The sequence below is a fragment of the Crocodylus siamensis genome, chromosome 1 (genome assembly GCF_052110815.1).
Source record: "Crocodylus siamensis isolate JL-2025a chromosome 1, ASM5211081v1, whole genome shotgun sequence".
Classification (NCBI taxonomy): Eukaryota; Metazoa; Chordata; order Crocodylia; family Crocodylidae; genus Crocodylus; species Crocodylus siamensis.
The window spans coordinates 86,864,015-86,882,573 of NC_143395.1; the positions used below are offsets into that span (position 1 = coordinate 86,864,015).

Here is an 18,559-nt window from a genome sequence, read left to right on the forward strand (position 1 = left end):
TAAGTTTTTTTACATTGAACCTCCCCTTTTCTGAATGGCATAAATTAATGAAAACCAGGAACCCTGGTTACGTCTGATTTTAAAAAATCCCCAATTTTCAGTTGGGGAAAGAGAAAAGTAACCCCAAATTTACATTTTTCCATGTTTCATTTTAAATCACAGAAAAATGTGGATTTGGGGTTTTTTAACCAAAAATTGGGGATTTTTTTTTAAATCAGACAAAACCAGGATCCCTGATTATAATAAACAACAACAATTGATATTCAAATGAAGAGTTTATTTTGTGTGTATTTAACCAACTAAAGACCTTCAGATACTTTCAATCCAATATGATTAATCTGACTATTTCTGCTTCAGGTCAAATATACAATCAGGATCATAACATCCTATCTTCATAGATGAAGGAAAATAAATACCTAATGTTCCTTTTGTCACATTAAAAATATCATTTAAGAAAATCAAACCAGGAAAAGATGCATCTTTTTACCATCTAGTGTGATAACCCATTTTCAGAAATCCTTCTGCTCAAGCTTGAGCATCCTTCTCACATGAATCAGTTTTGCCAGTCCTGTATGGAAACTAAGAGTTCCCCTGTAGGTTGCCAGCAGGAAGACAGACTTGGTGGGGAGAGAGGGGGGGAAATAAATAGCACTGACTAAGTAAAACCTGACTGATTTTTTTTTTCCCCTAGGGATAGAAAGTAGAAACCAGATCTGTTCTCTCCTGTCTATATCCTCCATCAGTGACGAGATAAAACTTGGGTACAGATGTTAGAAACAAAGCTGACTAACTCAGGTTTTGTGTTTTTAATTATACAGATGGTTGAAGAATTGTGCTTGACAATTGTAGGAAATCTTATAACTCCTGGCTCTAAGCTGGGTCTGTCACTTCAGCAGAATGACGACAAACAATATTGGCATATTCATCCTGATGGCCGAATCTATAGCAAGATGAAACCAGAACTGGTTTTAGATATCAAAGGTAAGCACTTGTTGTCTTGTGTCATTTCAGTTGCACATGTCATGATGGATTTTGTACTTAAATGTTCCCATAAGTTTAAATATGGCTTTATAGTTCAGACAATTTGATCATTTAGTATCAGTAATTTCTACAGGCTCTTAATCCATAGATGTCTTTTTTTTACCCCCAAAGTATATATTTATATTTAATTATTTGTTTTTTAACTTTATCTGCATAAAATTCTTCAAAATATAAAATGTGGAAGAAAAGAAAAAAAATACCTTTATTGTTTTGATTTTTTGGCCTGTATTTCTGCATATATGGCTTATACACTTAAGTAGTTGTTAATTATTAATAATTATATTCACAACAGAATTAACCCCTATTTTTGTTTTCACTATTATGTTTTTTGCACTTTACTTTTGTTTTTAAATTTAAATTATTATCTCTAAACAAGTCAGCTGTTTTAATTTTATTCTATTGAAAATGTTATTTGAAATAACATTGTACTTACTGCTCATTAGAACAGCTGAGGGTTGGGTTTTTTTTGGAAACAAAATGAGTAGAGATAAACATGGAGTGTGTGGACACAAATGAAGGGAAAGCTTAAACAATGTTGGCTCTCAAAATTTGTCTTACACCAGTGCCTTGATTTTTCTCCTCCCACCCACCCCCACCCCTTCCAAAAGGGAAAGCATGACTATTAATGAGAAGTTTTATCAAAAGGAATCCAAGTCAACAGAGGCTGTTCATGACCCCAGGCAGAATTCTTTTTTTCAATCTTAATTGAGCTACTAGCAGAGGCAAAATATTTACATACTGGCTTGTCTTCAGTTAAACTTTTTAAAAAGGATGTCAAATTCATGCATTTAATTGCAAAATACCATGTTGAGTTGATCGAAAAGGTAAACTATACATCTAAAGAGAGTGAGATTTAATATCCTAATATGCTTTGGAGAATGCTTTACCTGTCTGTTCTCTTTCCAATTTTGTCAGGCTCCTAAACAATTTTTTTTTAATGTGTGTGTATATATAACAAACTTGTTGTGCATGTATAGATAAATGTATATACAGTATAATAATATATATTTTATAACACATAATTTCATGTATAGATATTAAATATACATTATATATTTGAAGTATATATTACATAAAATGTTTTTTTTTAATGTTTTAAGATGCAGCAATGAGGAGTAAGCATCTTTTTATATTATTTACTTGTAAGACTTAACCGTAACTGTCTTGGACTGACAGTTGCACATACTAAAAGGTACCCTTAAACTGGTAGTGAGTAGCAGCCAGATTATGATCCGCTGCTGGATTAATTCAGGAGAAACATCAGTGAGATCAGTGATATGATGAATCATAGTTGGGATCAAGACTCAGGAAAAATTTTTAAAAGTTACTTCTCTGTGGTGCTAGGGTAACTGGAACACTTTGTCAACTGAGGTGAGGTGTTTAAGCCAGCACTGGTTAGAGGTTCAACAAAGGACCATTTTCTCTGAAAACTGTTCCCCTCTCTTATGTGGCAGAGACTGATTGTTGTGGCTTCCATGGGCAGAGTGCTAGATATTCTTTTCTCGTACATATACTTAATGGGATGGAAAGTGGTCTGCGTCTTCATAAAGAATGGTCCATCATTGTTTTGCCACCTAAAGTTGAAGTTGGAGCTATTATAAATCATATGAGAGCTGAGTAGAGAGAGAGCCATCTCATAAATATGAAATAATAAATAAGTTTAATGTAGGTGCTTCAGACAATTTAATACAAACTGCACTTAATCCCACCAGTGGTGCTGAACCACCCTTAAGGTCTAATAACCTACCTCCATTTTTCAGCCTTACGATTCTTAAATACATTTCCCTGACCAAAATGTACGGTTATGATGCCATCTTGTGGAGGTACTGCATAAGTACCCGGCAGCTATTTGTCTGAAATTGCCATATATTTATAGATTTAAATTGTGTCATATTCCACTTGATATCAAAACCAGATTATTTCATCATCTTTCACTGTACTGTGCAACATACATAGTTGCACCTTATTCTACAGTACTTCAAGAATGCGTATGCTATGCTGAAAGCTGTTCTGTACCTTTGAAGTACTTAGAGTTACTGTTTCCTAAAATGTTGTTAGATAAAGGTTTATGTTGTTTTAACAAGCCAGATGTCATCTTTAACAGTGTTTGATTTCTTAATGAAGAATAAAATAGAGGCTTTTTCATGTACAAGATTTGCATTGCATCTAGTTGGAGTGCAGGTGAATTCATGGCGTCAGTAGGTCCTTATGTGATGTGGGGCCTGGTTACCTGAGATGCATTTCTTTTCCATGTGCCCAACTGCTAAAAATGAGGTCAGCAAAAGGCACTTGAGCTTGAGCAATCTTGGTACATGAGGGAGAGCTGTAAAGGGGTCTTGACAATTCAGTACACTTCTATCTGAATCTGGTCTGCCAGAGTCTGTATTTGTTGACTTTATCGTTGGAATCACCTTAATATATTAAATTCACCCTTTGCTCAATCATTTAGGGGGAGGATGACGACTTATAAGTACTTCTAAAGTACAGTTCATAAAAAATCATTATCATGGCAAAAAAATCATTCTGGAAGTAGTGCATATGGGAAAACAACTATAAGTAATATAGTACAGTAAAAGAAGGGAAAAAATATCTGACTTCAGTAGAAGAGCTGAAGCTAGGATTTTTCAAGCAGCATCCTGTGATATAAATATGGTTAGGAAGACCTTCTGGTTCCAGGAGTATTTCTTAATTGGAAAATAGGCAAACAGAAATGTGACACATCATTTTTGGTGGGTTTTAGATTTTCTAATGGTGTGTGTTTATATTTTGGGAGGTGCCTAGAGAAAGAAAAGGGATGCAGGTAGAGCAGAACAATTTAGGGGCATGGATTGAGGTTCACATATTCACTCTCCAAGACTGGTGAAAGCTATAAAGCACATGGGTGTTTCATTATGGAATACTTGGTTAGACTGATCTTACCAGCTCTATTCAAGCTGTGTCAGTGACCAAAACTAAATGTCCAAGAAGGCTATGCTGTCAGCAGCACTTCCAAAGAGAGAGGTGGGTACAATTTAAAAAAAATTTTTTTTTTAATATATAGGTAAATAAAAAGTAAAAGACCATCACTAAATCCATAGGAGCAAGAAAATGTTTGCATTAACTTAAGTTGTTGCATTTGTTCTATATAGTCTGAGATATGCATATGGTTCATAGCTTTGTGAAATAACTCCTTGATGTAGGCAGACAGAAATTGACAAGCCTTGAAAGCATTTCTCTACTTCTTTGTAAACAGGAAAAATAGACTTTTCTTCATCAAATGAACTTTTTCCATTATTGGTTACTGGTCTGCTAAAAATACATCCAAGGAAGATCCAGCTGAGGCATTTTAGAAGCATGTTAGTTAGTAGGGTCGGAAGGGACCTGAGCAGATCATCAAGTCTGACTCCCTGCCATCGCAGGAAAGAGCACTGGGGTCAAATGACCCCAGCAAGGTGTTCATCCAGCCTCCTTTCAAAGACCCCCAGGGTAGGAGCCAGCACCGCTTCTCTTGAAAGTTGATTCCAGATCCTAGCCGCCCTGACTGTGAAGTAGCACCTCCTGATACCTAGCCTAAATCTACCCTCTGCCAGCTTGTGACTATTATTCCTAGGCACTGGTAGTGCTTGGGGGGAATAGGGACTCCCCCAATGCCTGCTGGTCCCCTCTGACTAGCTTGTAACAGGCCACTAGATCCCCCCTCAACCTCCTCTTGTGAAGGCTGAATAGGTTCAGGTCCCATGGCCTCTCCTCGTAGGGCCTGCCCTGCTGCCCCCTGATCATGTGAGTGGCCCTTCTCTGGACCCTCTCCATGTTGTCCATATCCCTCCTGAAGTGCAGCACCCAGAACTGTACGCAATATTCCAGCTGCGGCCTGACCAGTGCCGCACAGAGGGGGAGGATCACCTCCTTGGACCTGCTCGAGATGCATCTGTGGGTGCATGACAAGGTGTGGTTGGCCTTCCTGACTGCATCCCCACACTGCTGGCCCATGTTCATCTTGGCATCAATGATGACTCCCAAGATCCTTTTCTGCCTCTGCACTGACAAGAAGGGAGTTCCCCAGCCTGTAGGTATGCTGCTGTTTCTTCCTCCCCAGGTGCATCACCTTGCACTTGTCAGTGTTGAATCCCATCCTGTCTAGGTCCGATTTTGTAGCCTATTCCTCCCTTTTAGCATGCCCACATCCCCCCACATCTTAGTGTCATCAGCAAATTTGAACAGGGTACTTTTTACCCCCTTGTCCAAGTTACTGATGAAGATGTTGAACAGTGCGGGCCCGAGGACCGAGCCCTGGGGGACCCCACTGCCCACATCCCATCAAATCGAAAATGACCCGTTCACCACCACCGCCACTCTCTGGATGCGGCCCTCCAGCCAGTTGGCGACCCAATTGACTGTGTAGTTGCTAACACCACAGTCCCCCAGTTTTTTAATGAGAACGGGGTAAGAGACGGTGTCGAAGTCTTCCTGGACTTTTGGAATGCCTATGTCCATTGCTACCCCTGCATCTAATGATTTGGTGACCTGATTGTAGAAGGCCACCAAGTTGGTCTGACAGGACCTGCCTCTAATGAACCTGTGTTGGTTGCCCCTAAGCATAATCTCCCCTGCTGGCCCCTTGTGTACATGTGCCAGCATAATTCTCTCAAAAAGTTTACTCAGGATTGAGGAAAGACTAACTGGCCTATAGTTTCCTGGGTCCTCCTTTCTCCCTTCCTTTTTTGAAGATGGGAACCACATTGGCCCTCTTCCAGTCCTCTTGCACCACACCAGAGCACCATGAGTACTCGTAAAGCTGTGCCAGGGGTCCTGCAATGACCGCAGCTAATTCCCTCAGCACTCTGTGGTGGAGATCATCCGGACCAGCTGATTTAAATACCTCCAGAAGTTCCCGACTAGATCCTCACTAACCTTTGGCCTAGGTGTGCCTCCCCTGGGATGTAAGGGGGGCCTAGAGGGGGGTGGCAGTTCTGGTCCCTGCTCAGGAAAATGGAGGCAAAGAAATTGTTAAATAAGTTAGCTTTGTCGTCTGGTGTGATGACCAAATTTCCTAGTGCGTCTTGCAGGGGCCTCGCGTTACCTGGTACCTTCTTTTTGCCCCATATGTATTTAAAAAAGGACTTGTTGTTGTCCTTGATCCAGGAAGCTAGTCCCAGTTCCATCTCCGCCTTGGCCTTCCTGACTGCCCCCCTGCATCCCTGAGCAACCGCAGTATAGTCCTCCCTGGGGATGGCCCCTCCTTTCCATTGGGTGTGCACCTCCCTTTTAGCTAGGAGACATTCCCGGATGCTTTTGGTGAGCCATGGGGGCTTTTGCACCCTCCTGTTCCCTTTGATCCATGTTGGAATTACCTCCCTTTGGGCTTGGAGGATCGTCTCCTTAAGGAGCAACCACTCTTGGACACCTGGCTCCCCTCCCCTCTGGGACCTCAGTGCTTCTCCGACTATTCTCCTTAGCTCATTGAAGTCCGCCCTCCTGAAATCTAGGGCTGCTGCCTTGCTGTAGGCTTTTGCCACCTTGCGCTGGATGGTGAATTTCAGCAGGTGACAATCACTGTCACCCAGGTGGTCAAGCACCCGCAGCCCCTCACTAGGTCGTCGCCTATGGCCAGCACCAGGTCCAACAAGGCGTCTCCCCTGGTGGGGCTGTGCACCTTCTGGGTTAGATGGAGGTCCTGTGTTTGGGCTTGGCACCTACATGAGCGGTCATACAAAGAAGAAATGCCTTAGTCTACCCATGAGTCACAGATGCATTAGATTTTGATGCTTTGGCTAATAAACATGTTTGCACAAGATGCTAGAGCCTTTCCATCCCTTTACTCCCTATTCCTAAAACTACACAAACAACCCTGGCTCATGACAGAGTACATAACCACAAAATACCAAGAATATACTAATCTGCAATAGATAAAGTAGGGGGGATGAGGGCACTGATAATGTTCTGCCGCTGCTAAGGTTGTTAAATCCACTTGAGATCAGTCACCTTTTTTCAGTAATTATTTCAGTAACTTCTTCATACTTTATTTTCACTTCTCAATTTTCCTTTTAGGGGGCACACAGTATGATCAAAACCATGTTGTTGTCAACAACATCAGTAAAGAAAGGCCAACACAACGTTGGGAGCCATTGGTTGTATAAGTCCACCCAATTTTATCAAGCAGAGAAGAATTATGAACCAGGAGCATTCTGGATACCACAACTAATGAGACATCCTTTGAAGAAGACAAAAGAGTTTGATGATGTGACACTTATTCTTTCATGATTGTCATAAGAACAAACAATAAAATAGCTTCAGTTCCTTCTTCACAGTATTTGTATGTCCCTCCATCCCTGGCCTGAAGACCCTGTAGTCTGATGCACAGTTCTCACAATTCCAGGATTGAGGTATGCAAGTGCTGTTTTCTCCATGTTTTTCTTTTTTACAGGTGGGGCACTGAAGCACAGGGAAGCTGGGTGTATTGACACCAGAGTGGTGATGAATAGTTAATCCAAAGTGTATTAAATAGGTGTCATTTTAAATGATTTTCAGAACTGCTTTTTATCAGGGAAGTATGTGAACCAATATATTAAGAAAACAGGTAACACTTTGTTCCATAAGGGATTAGAGTATAACAGGTACATGCATAAAATAGGCTGAGCTTTGTAATGCACTGGAGTATTCATTTACTGACAGTTAAGATGCAAGTGGTACGTTAGAACAAAAAAATATTTTTTGCTTATTGAAAGCGCTTAAGAGTTGCTTGGAACAGCATTTCTAAGGAATTTTTACCAAAAAAAAAAGTTCAGAGAATATTTGTATCTATTTTAGTAAAGTACTTACTAAAGACTATTTTAAAGACCGTATTTTAATAAGTAACAAATCTGATTTCTAGTTTGTTCTTTTTTTCTATTAGACAGAGGTGACATGAACCTCAGATGTTTGTTAGCAAAAGCACTGGGCTGCCAGACAGGTGCATCAGGTGTGAGGAAGGCACCCATTTTATATCTGCTAGGCTGCCTTACTTTTTATAAATTAAAACTATTGTACTTCTCTGCTGGTCTTAAATTTTCAGACTTGAGGGTAATTCTAATAAGTGCACTCTCACTAGACTCAAACTCCTTAATTTCAAATACCCTTTCTCCTCAGCCCCCATTTTTTTAATTTTAAGGATAAATTTAAATGAATTATTTTAAAAGAAACTCAGCTTAGTCATTCCAGACCTCTGCCAACACTGTCTTTCTGTTCCCAGCCATATTTATTTACATTTTTAACCTGTGGAGCTTGGTGTGCTCCAGATACCTGAGGTGTAGCTGAGGTGGGGCGGGGTCTGTATTGAACTGAATATCAGAGCAGTTCTCATGAACCAGCACAAAGGCTGATTATAGAGGTAGGAAAGAAAACTTGGACGTACGCAGACCAGAGTGCCATGAAAGAACTCTGATACATTAGCAATCACAACCCTGCAGTCCCAGTCCTGCCCTTTATAGTTACGGTTAGAAAACACTGACTTTGCCCTTTTCTTGGAACAAGCTCTTTGCTGAGACAACTGAGGAATATTAACTAACTCTAACAGGCCATCCTGTTGGTCACCATCTCAGTTGGCCCAGTGTTAAAATTGTTGAGTTCCCCCCCCTTTGTTTATTTCATGACAGTGGCAGAATAGCAAAAAGTGAATGTAATCCTTTATTGTGCTCCTTTATTGTGCTGATGTATTTCATTCAGGTTTTGCCCAGTATTATTAAAAAGTGCTCTTAGGAGCCTCAGGGGTGTGCTTTAGACTTTGTCTTAAAATATAATGCTTTCCTTTGCTGTATGTGCTGCCTCACTGGACATAGGATTTTAAAACCATATTTTCTCTCAACCTATGAGGAAGTCAGTGCCTTCAATGCTATATGAATGATGTTTGTACAGACAACTGTAATAATTAAAATTCAGGTAGACTGTTCTAAAATAAAGCTGCACTATGGTACACACTGTAAAACACTCTTTTTAGTACTTTGTAGACTAGCAATACTCCTAGCCAACTTCCATGCCTAAGTGTTGTATTGATATTATGCTATGTAGATATTTGACAAATAAATCTGAATGTGGTAAATCTGCTTCTTTACAAGAATGTATATACAAATCCACTCTACATGTAGAAGAGATTCAGTTCAGGCAGGAACACTGCATACTTCCCAGATGTTGTGCCTTAACTCTATTAATGACTACTCAGTTTTGTGCCTTATTCAGTCCATTATTCCTTTACCAAATGAGTGCTAATGGTGAATGTATAGGCATAATGTGGCACCTTATAGACTAAATAGTCCAGAGGAGGATAAGTTTTCATAGGTTATTGCCTATTTTGGTAGATGATAGTGGTTGGGGGAGTGTAGCAGCTTCTTTTACATGGAAGTTTCTCCACTCCAAATTGTATCAAGTTGTCATTTTCTTGATATATACAGCATCCACCTTTCCCCCAAAAATCAGCTGCTGGAAGTTAGGATGCACATTTTAAGTGAGGAAATCTGGTAACAGCAATTTCTGTCTTGGGAAAGCCAAAGTAAAACTGCAGAGAGGGCTCTCTTAGGAAGATGTTTTTGAAAGGCAGTGAAAAAAATAAAGGTACAGTCTTATTTGGGGGCATGATGTAGGCAAGAAAATATTGTATTTAGAGAGGACTATGGACATGTCTTACAGCAGAGTCTCCTGGTGGAAAGAGGAAGAGGATGGCAGGACTTGCTAAGTGGAGTTATACTAGCTCCCTAAATAACACAAGCTGACAGAATCACTCGTCACTATAACTGCACCATCCCTGGGGTTGTGCTAGTTTAGCTATCTTGGCTAGAGTTGTTAAAGTGGAAAAAAAACCTCACTTTCCTGTGTTTGTAAGGATGTAAGAGTCAGCAGAACTTTGCAGTGTGGATCGATCAAGCATGACTTCTGGGCACTCTGGATCTATTTCCAATTGAATCAGTAATTTAAGCACTGAATGACTTTTACTACTGTTCTACCAATCCCTAGACATCAGCAGATGATTTATGCCTACGATAAGGTAGATGGATGGTACAGATTACATCTGAAAGCACCCTGAAGTGTGGTTACAAAGAAGATGGAGATGGACTGTTCTCAGTATTGGCAGATGACGACAGAACAAGGAGAAATGGTCTCGAGCAAGTTGCAAGGAAAGTTGGGGTTAGAGATTAGGAAAATCTCTCTCACTAGGAGGGTAGTGAAACACTGGTACAAGCTACCCAGAGAGGTTATGGAATCTTAATCATTAGAGGTCTTTAAGACACAGAGGGTGAGTCTACATGTTGCCCTATGACAACCTAGCAACACACTACATTGCCATACAGCACATTATGGCAGTGTAGTAATCATGTGGGTCTACATGCAATTACCAGCTATGTTGCCGTAGTAGCATGCTCCCCTGATATAGCTTACCACTATGGTGACATAGTAGTGGAATCTAACCGCACACCACACATATGGTGCATCATGCTTTACTACTTCCAAAAGGAAATACTAAAGCACAGCAATGTGTAGATATGCACAGACAGACAAAGCCTTGGCTAGGATGCTGTAGGTGGGGATGGGCCTGCTTTGAGCAAAGAGATAGACTAGATGACTTCCTGAGGTCTCTTCCCACCCTATTTTTCCATGATTCTAATTCCTTCTCTTTGAGCCAACTTATAGGGCAGCCATTATGTGGTCAAGCCGGCAACAAGCTACAAAAGCCTAGCATGAATTAGTATGGTTGACAAAGTAAGGCTAAAGGGAAAGAGAATGTATTGAATTTTAGTAAGGGCAATTAAAGATGTTCTGCAACCAATACAGAAAAATCCATATGACAGTGGCTATGGGATAAGGAGAGAAATAGGAAGTCTGATGAAATGAAAATGTATACAGCAGAATACTTAGGATTGTGGTAACTAGAATTTTTATTCCTTGGAGTTCCTAGTCAAGTCATCAAAGCAACTGGTGGTAAGCGAGTCTTGGTGATAGAGGCATGGGTACAGTGTTAAGAGTCCATTCATCTTTGAGTGTGATTTGGGGGAGGGGAGCAGAGAAAGGTCAACCTTCTCACAGTAGCTATAATTCAAACCCTTAGTCTTTTAAGTACTTGATGCCCGTCTCCCAGAGCAGAATCCAAAACCTGGGATAAAGAGCCTTGGCTCACCATACCATGCCAGGTAAAGTTAAGCACCTCAGAACAGCAAGTCAAACACCTCCATGCTGAACAGAGTCACTCAGAAGTAATCAGTACAAAACACTAAATCATGTAGCTGTGTGAGAAATCCTGTCTCTCTGCTGCTGAGCTCTAGTCCTGCTGCGAGGTACTTCTGCTCACTTGGGATTCAGAGCCTGAAGCTCTCTGCTGAAGGCAGATGGCTACTGCCATTCTTCTAAAGGAGGAAACAAGGCTCCCTCCTATTCCCGCCACTTTTTCTTCCCCTCCTCCTACCGTCATGGTTAAAAAGTGATAGTACCCACCTTTATACCATAACCTAATGGTTATGCAGTTGCCCTGTAAGAAAGAGACCTGGTTTCACTTCCCTGATGTGATGTGAGGTACAGTCCCCTCCCCTTAGTCTCCTAGGACCATTCAGTTATATACAGAAGTAGAACTACAGGCACCTAGTAACAGCTATCAATTTAATTGTCCTATCAGCATTAGTTTTTGGCAGTTTGTGCAGTCAACAGTTCCTCCCAACACTTCTGTAAATGACTTGGTCCAAAAAAAGCATTAGCATTTTTTTCTCAAATCCAACAACTGGTGAAGAATGGACTTTAAGATGGGCATTCTTTATACCGGTAAATTTCATATTAAATTACACAGTTTAAAAAACAAAATATACCCCCACAAACCTCTCACCTGCTGCTCAGAGGCAGTAAAGCTAAGAAGTTTTTAAATCATCTGAGATGCATTTACAAGAAGCTACTTAACTCCCAGGAATTTTATGTTCCAGTACCATATACCAGATAAAACAGATTACAAACAGAACAACATGGCTCTGAGGGACATTATATTTTATTCAATACATTGATCACTATTTTTCCACGTGCATGGCCTTGTTCCACTTTCAGAAAAGCCTTTGGAACTTCAGAAAAAGAGAAGACTTCATCAATAACAGGATGGATCTATGGAAAAAAAACAACAAAGAGTGTCATTTGACAGGGACCAAATGACTATTAGTCTATCTTTAAAAACCCCTTCCTTCAAAAGCATAAGACAATAGTTTATATTACCCAACCTAAGGCATTAACAATATAGTCCTCTCTTCGGGGCTCTTTTAATTAGGCCTGTGAATTAGACAGATGCAGTGGTTCTACAACTGGTATTCCAAGAAGGATATACGAATACAATAAACATCCACACACCACTTTACACTGGAATAATAGGAATTGCTATTTTGTGTTGTACTTGGCATACGTACAACATGCTTTTCAAAATCTCAAAGATCAAAGTTATTCATGCCTGAATACCTTTTAAAAACCTGGCCCTGAGTTAAGACAGTGGCACTTGTGCTCTTAAATCAGTCACACTTGAAAATCCTACCCATTCTGCATTCCTATACCTATGGACTAAGAAATACAGCTTCTTTCAGCTATTTCAATGTCTTAATTTTGAAAATCAGTTGCATAGACAGCTTTAATGTGATCTTCAAATGATTAATGTACAACAACCAAGTTCATTGGAGGCAGTCAGGAATGATTCATTTTTTTCCCTAATATTTTCCTCACATTTCTGTTACTAATGATCACCATTTCAGCTGTATCCATGAAAATGGAAAAGCAGCAACACTTCTCGCTGATAGCCAAATAGAGAGTGCTAGAAAAATATCAAGCACTGAGTCAGCCTCCCAAGGCTGAGATAAGCCCTGCAAGAAAATCTTCCCGCAGGTTGTTCCCATACTTCGGATTGCCTACAGATGAGCTTTCTGTTTGTTCCTGCATCACTGGACTGGCCCTAATCTTCTTATCAGGGAAGCACATTAGCATTAGATGGTTTTGCATCTAGCTCCTGCAGTGATCAGAATGCAAACAGTGAAATCCTAAACACGCTACTGGTTATGCCAGAAAAGCTGCTTAGTCCTTAAGGCACTTGTTGATGATAAATCTCTTGGGAAAAGTTGCTGTTCCCTTCTCCCCTCTCTTAAGCTGTCCAGTTGAATTCTTTAAAATAGATGATTACCTCCTGAGTTCCCATATTTAAATACCTGCAAAAGGCTCAGGCATAATACAATAATACAGAAACAAACTACTAGTACATTTCAAAGACCAGAACTCTTTTATAAGCACTTCAGCATACTGGCTCCTCCAGCCTTTAGCTCTAACTTAAACGCAGAGGCACATTTACAGAAACAGTCCAGAAAGCAAGTGCACAAAGCACATCAACAACAAGCTGTTCCATACATGTGTTTCCCAAACAGGCTTTTGAAACCTGGCACCATGACACTCCTCCCAGCAGCTGCACAAATGCCAGCTAGCAGCTGAAACACCTCATCTTGGTCCTTTGCTCATCCCCTCTAACTTTCAATGTCTTTGTGTGCAATTCCCCAAAGAAAAGCCCAAGAGCTGCAACAGATTAACTGCTCGCTTTGTCTTCTCTGACTACAATAAACCAGGATATCAGTCCTCGAAGAATGTTGTTTGATGAGTGTAAGAAATTTTATAAATCCTGGTTCTAAACTGGGTCTGTCACACGAGCAGGATGAAGACAAACAGTACTGGCATATTCATCCTGATGGCATAAAATGTTTCAGGCTGCAGTATCACCTGATCTCCATCACCTGGCTTCTGGTTTGGAGACCTGGATGGTGCCAAACGTAGAACTGTGCATTATCAGCTTAACTCCCCCATGCAGTTCCTGATGGTTGGTGAGCTAAAGATCAGAATTAGCATTTTATTCCCCCTTAAAGATACTCTGGAAATAAATACACGCCAACATGTCATTCTGCAGAGTGCATAAGGTTGATATGCCTGAACACAGGGACTGTTTGGGAAGAGTCTGACCCCCTGCTCTGAGGAGAGGCCAGATAGATGCTGCATACCATCTCCTAATAAGTAACTGCTGGAGCAGAAGTGACTGAGGGCAAGGCATACTTGTTTGGTGTCCTGGCCAGAGGACCAGTACTGACCCCAAGTTCAGGGAAATGGCTAAAAAAAGGCTTCTACTAATAATACTTGCAAAGTCATACTTTAGTTTACAAAGAAACCAGGAAGACTGGGGGATTTTTCCCCCCCTGCTTTCTGAGCAGACTAGTTGCAGTGGGGGAGGTCTGGCCCGTGGAAGGGTGGAGATATTCAAACAGTAAAGGGGAAAGAAGAGAACAATCTGTTGTGTGGAGCATGTAGAATGAGACAGGCTGTAGTGTGAAGTATAAAATCGGATACAATCTGTAGTGTGAAAGTCAGAAGGGCGGACTACAGGAGAAGGAAGAATAAACATGACTCCAAATACCAATAGTAATTACATACTGAATGAAAAGCAAGAACATTACTACAATCTCATCATAAGCAACTAGTGAGCATTTCCTTAAGGTTATGGCACAACCCGGATCAATCTGTGCAGTGTTCTCACCTCAGTCTAGGGAAAGTTCCATCATAAAACCGGTGATGGAGGGGATTCAGGTATGCCCTGAACATAACTTGACAGAATTCAAAACAGCGTGTGCATCACTGTCACCCAATGGTCATCTGCTACATTGTTGTAAACCACTAGTCTGATCTGAAAGCCAGCCCTAGGCACTGCTGCAGAGACATGAACGCTAAACTGATGACCCTGGCAATCTAGAGCATTAAACATTTCATCTGTCTGGCTGATCATTCCCATTGTTTGAATAACCCTGAAAGGGCTAACAGGATCACAGTGCAATGAGTCATTCAGCCTTTACCATAATCAACTGACTAAGATAAAATTTCTTCCTGTGAGCAGGCAGGCAGCAAGGGGAGTGCGGCTGTTTGTTGAATACGTGATGATAGATGGAGATTAACTGGATAATGAAAACACTGCCTAGTTGCATCCACACATCAGTCATTGTCGTCCTCCCCCCCCCCCCCCCGCCCCCTTGCTGTAAGAGGCACCTATTTGTTCAGGGAAAAGGGATTAAATACTGAAGTCACAGAGTGAAGGGATTACATGCAGCACTACAGACACGTGTCTGAAAACAAAGATTGGATCCAAGTGATGTTTTCTTGCTCTCTTCTTAGCAGCGCAGAATATACTTTAGGAATGGAGCCCTGGGCACTTCAAAATCAGCTCTTTACGGATTTCCAAAAAAATTCTATCGGCTGATGCTGTTTACAAATATCCTACAGAAAGCACTGAAATGGTATCAGAGCAAATCCAGATCTGAACTCAGTAGGCTAGGACTGGGATGCTGGCTGCAAACATCCAAGTTATTAACTGCAGGTTTTGCACTGCTGCCAATTCGAGTCCTTTGCTACAGGTGGTTATATCTGTAGTAGGCAGGACACACCAAAGCCCTTTCAAGTCTGAAGGGAGCGGATAAGGACTGCAGGATCCAAACCCATCATTTGCAAAGCAATGAGGATGACTGGCAATCTTCTCCGTGCCCTATATACACTGAGGCCTTTACACCTGAAGGGGGCTCTGTGCACTAATATTTACAACTAGGGAAGCATGGGATTCACACACGTCTCAGTCCACAACCTTCACGCAGTATGTTTTTGAGCATGTGGTGAAAAACATGTCACAGCTTGAGATACAGCCTAACTCATGGCACCCCTTCTTTGGGGAGAGTCAAGTTCTGCCTGTAACTACCGTTTTTGAGCAGAGGTCCAAATGTAGGACTTGATACTTCCCTTCCCCCCCATGGCATGCCTCACGTCTTCGCTACACATTAAAAGGCTCGTTGTGTACCTTACCATAACTGACTTGAAAATATGCTCACCTTGAGGGACTCCACTACTTCTTGCCCTTTGTTTCTCTTCCTTTCCCATCCTTCTTCCTGTTTCTCTGCTGCTTTTAGCTGTGCAGTTCCTTCCCTGCTGCACTGCTCATGTCCTACTTTCCACTGGTTTCACTCCCACCCTTTCTCCATTCCACCACTGAAATGATATGTAACCAAACATTTGAAGCATTGTCAATAGGCTGGAAAATGAGCACTCCAGCAAGAGAACAGGAGCAAAGGAAACTCACCCCTCTTGGATATTTGAAGTTGCAGACAAATCCAACAATATGCCACCTGCCAGATTATTCTGGTCATGCATTCAAGGGTAGCCTCACAAATCAGGAATTTTCAACAGAAGTGTAGGTACCCCAGAATCTGAATATTGCATGAACAGAAATACAAAAGGGTCAGATGTTTCACATCCCTGGCCTACAACTTGTTAGCACTTTAGACTTGCCTATGAAAAAACGAAAAAACGATCAAATTCATTCATACACGCACACATATGTGCATGCACAGAAAGGCAGACTGCTCTGGTGGTTACAACCTAGGAACAGGAGGCAAAAGTTCTTGATTCTGGTCCAGGTTTTATTTCCTTTCAGATCCTGGATATGTGACAACCTCTTTATAGCTCAGTTTCTCAGTGGAAAAGCTTAATTAATTTGGGTTGTTATCCTGTCATCTAGGACTAAGTGTGATGTTACATTAAAAAAAAAAATGATTTACAGATACCTGTAACACCACCATAACAGTCCATGATAATCTAGGGCAAGTACCACACAAAAAACATAATGCCAGCAGCTAAATCAGTTAAAACTTCCCCAAATGTAGCATGGTTATGAGTCATTATGGTCTGCAGGTCACCAACAAGACCTGGAACAGGATCCACACAATGAAAAGACGACTCAAGCCACAGAAGTATTGTCTTTGCCAGGCCAAGCCAAATTCTCCTCCTCAGAAGAAATCCAGACGGTGTTGGGTTCAGTTTAAAGCATTAAACCATCAGAGGAAGGCTCTAATCAGCACAGTCTACACATCTCGTGGAGTTCTTTCATAGCAGATACTGGAAAGCTGCTGTCAGACACACTATCTTACTCACTTGTCCTGTAAATTTAATCTGACCACTGTGATAAATCTCACCTAAAAAGAAGGCAGAAGAGTTTTGGCAGCTGCACTTCATGTTCACATTGCCTTCTTCCTGAATTAGCTTTTTCAATAGAAGGAAACTTCTCTCCTAATGAGAAAATCCTCTCACCTGCCACACCTGACCCACTCAGCGGCAAGAGACCCCACCAGGTTCAGCAGCTATGTTTATTTGTTAGCCAAGCTTACCTGATCTGCTAAAGATATTTTTAAGTAAATCTGGGTGCACTTCCCTCCCTTCCCAGTAGAACAGAGGCCTGAACATCAGTGCTCCTTTACCACAATACACATTACATCAAGCCAGAGAGCAACACAGTTGACTGAGAGCCTGCCATCTGTTGACAGCTCTAATCAGGGTTCACACAAATGCATATATTCCAAAAGAGCCCAACACCTCCATGGAGAGTGTAAGTTTTGTGTAAGCTCTGCTCAGAGAAAACTCATAATATAATCACAGAGCATTTTCATTAACAGCATGAGCAGGATGCACCATCTGAGAAGAAAGAGGAACAGCTGTGTTTTAATAATAATAATTTAAAAAAAAAAATCACAGGTTTTTACATCTCTACAATGAGTGGTAGTCAGACTATTTTTTTTGACGAGATGGGGTATTTAACAGACAGCCTTTGCTGTCTCTCTCAGTAATCAACAATTTTGGGTTCTGGCCAGCCAATATGGAACGCAAATTGAAGTCAAAGACTGTCTAATGAGAAAGCGTGAAATGCACCAAGTTAAGAAGTGTAGGTGCAAGCTTTCCAATTGACCCTAACAAGGAGGGGTTGCTTTCTAGGTAGGTCTTTACTGCAAGCTTTTACTCAAGTACCGTCCCCTAATAGTCACTCCATCCACACAGAAAAGCCTCTAACAGTTTAATTTTTGATGCTTTCAACCAGTGCTATCTGGCCTCCTTGAGAGACTATGCTAAAACCAAATGCAATCATTCATATGGGTAGTTAACCAATCCCTAACAGCAAAGCAGGCCAAATCATCTCCAGCACTAGTGGCCCTCTAGCCCCTTCCCACAATCCTCCCCATGAATGCACAGGACAGCCAAGTTCTTTCCCAGCGAACTGTGGGAAAATCAGATAATAAGATACTTTGTTGTGACACTGTTAGACAGGCTTAAGATGTTAACAAGTTGCAACGAGTGCTTTTTCACAAAGACAAATGACTTCACAAAAAGCCCAGTATATGTACGATGTGCCAGCAAAGGCCCATTTTTGCCAATAAAAGCTGCATCTGTGGAAGGACTATGTGCTGGTTTAGCTACCCTGGCAAACCTTTTCTAGTGTATACCAGGCCATATAGACTCCAAGTTGTTTGGGTGTATGGACAGCACTGCTGCTGTGCATGTATAGCACCTATCACAATACCTATGGCCCATGATGGAGGCTCCCAGCTAGCTCTCTACAAATAATTTACAAAGAATAAAAGTAATGAACCCATGTGAGATAGAGTCAGTCATGTGAGAAGTATGTGCGTGTTCCTGACTGAAAAGAGCTGAGAAATTAACTTGG

The 18,559-nt window shown here is 41.2% G+C and overlaps 2 protein-coding genes across 7 annotated transcripts in view; one reads left to right on the forward strand and one right to left on the reverse strand.

Moving 5' to 3' along the window:
- The window catches only part of CRYBG1 (crystallin beta-gamma domain containing 1), a 146,783-nt gene extending 137,689 nt beyond the window's left edge, over positions 1–9,094 (forward strand). For all 3 annotated transcript variants that reach the window (XM_090037365.1, XM_090037369.1, XM_090037371.1), the window contains 2 exons: positions 819–981; positions 7,069–9,094. In XM_090037365.1, coding sequence (XP_089893491.1) covers positions 819–981; positions 7,069–7,157 — 252 coding nt within the window. In that variant the 3' untranslated portion in view covers positions 7,158–9,094. The remainder of the gene's footprint in view (positions 1–818; positions 982–7,068) is intronic.
- Positions 9,095–11,995: 2,901 nt separating this feature from the next.
- The window catches only part of RTN4IP1 (reticulon 4 interacting protein 1), a 59,817-nt gene continuing 53,253 nt past the window's right edge, over positions 11,996–18,559 (reverse strand). For 3 of the 4 annotated variants that reach the window (XM_090037415.1, XM_090037401.1, XM_090037396.1), the window contains one exon: positions 11,996–12,123. In XM_090037415.1, the coding sequence (XP_089893541.1) occupies positions 12,007–12,123 (117 nt within the window). In that variant the 3' untranslated portion in view covers positions 11,996–12,006. Of the gene's footprint in view, positions 12,124–15,899; positions 16,057–16,147; positions 16,275–18,559 lie in introns of all 4 variants that reach the window. The other variant, XR_016441140.1, reaches the window with a different exon arrangement.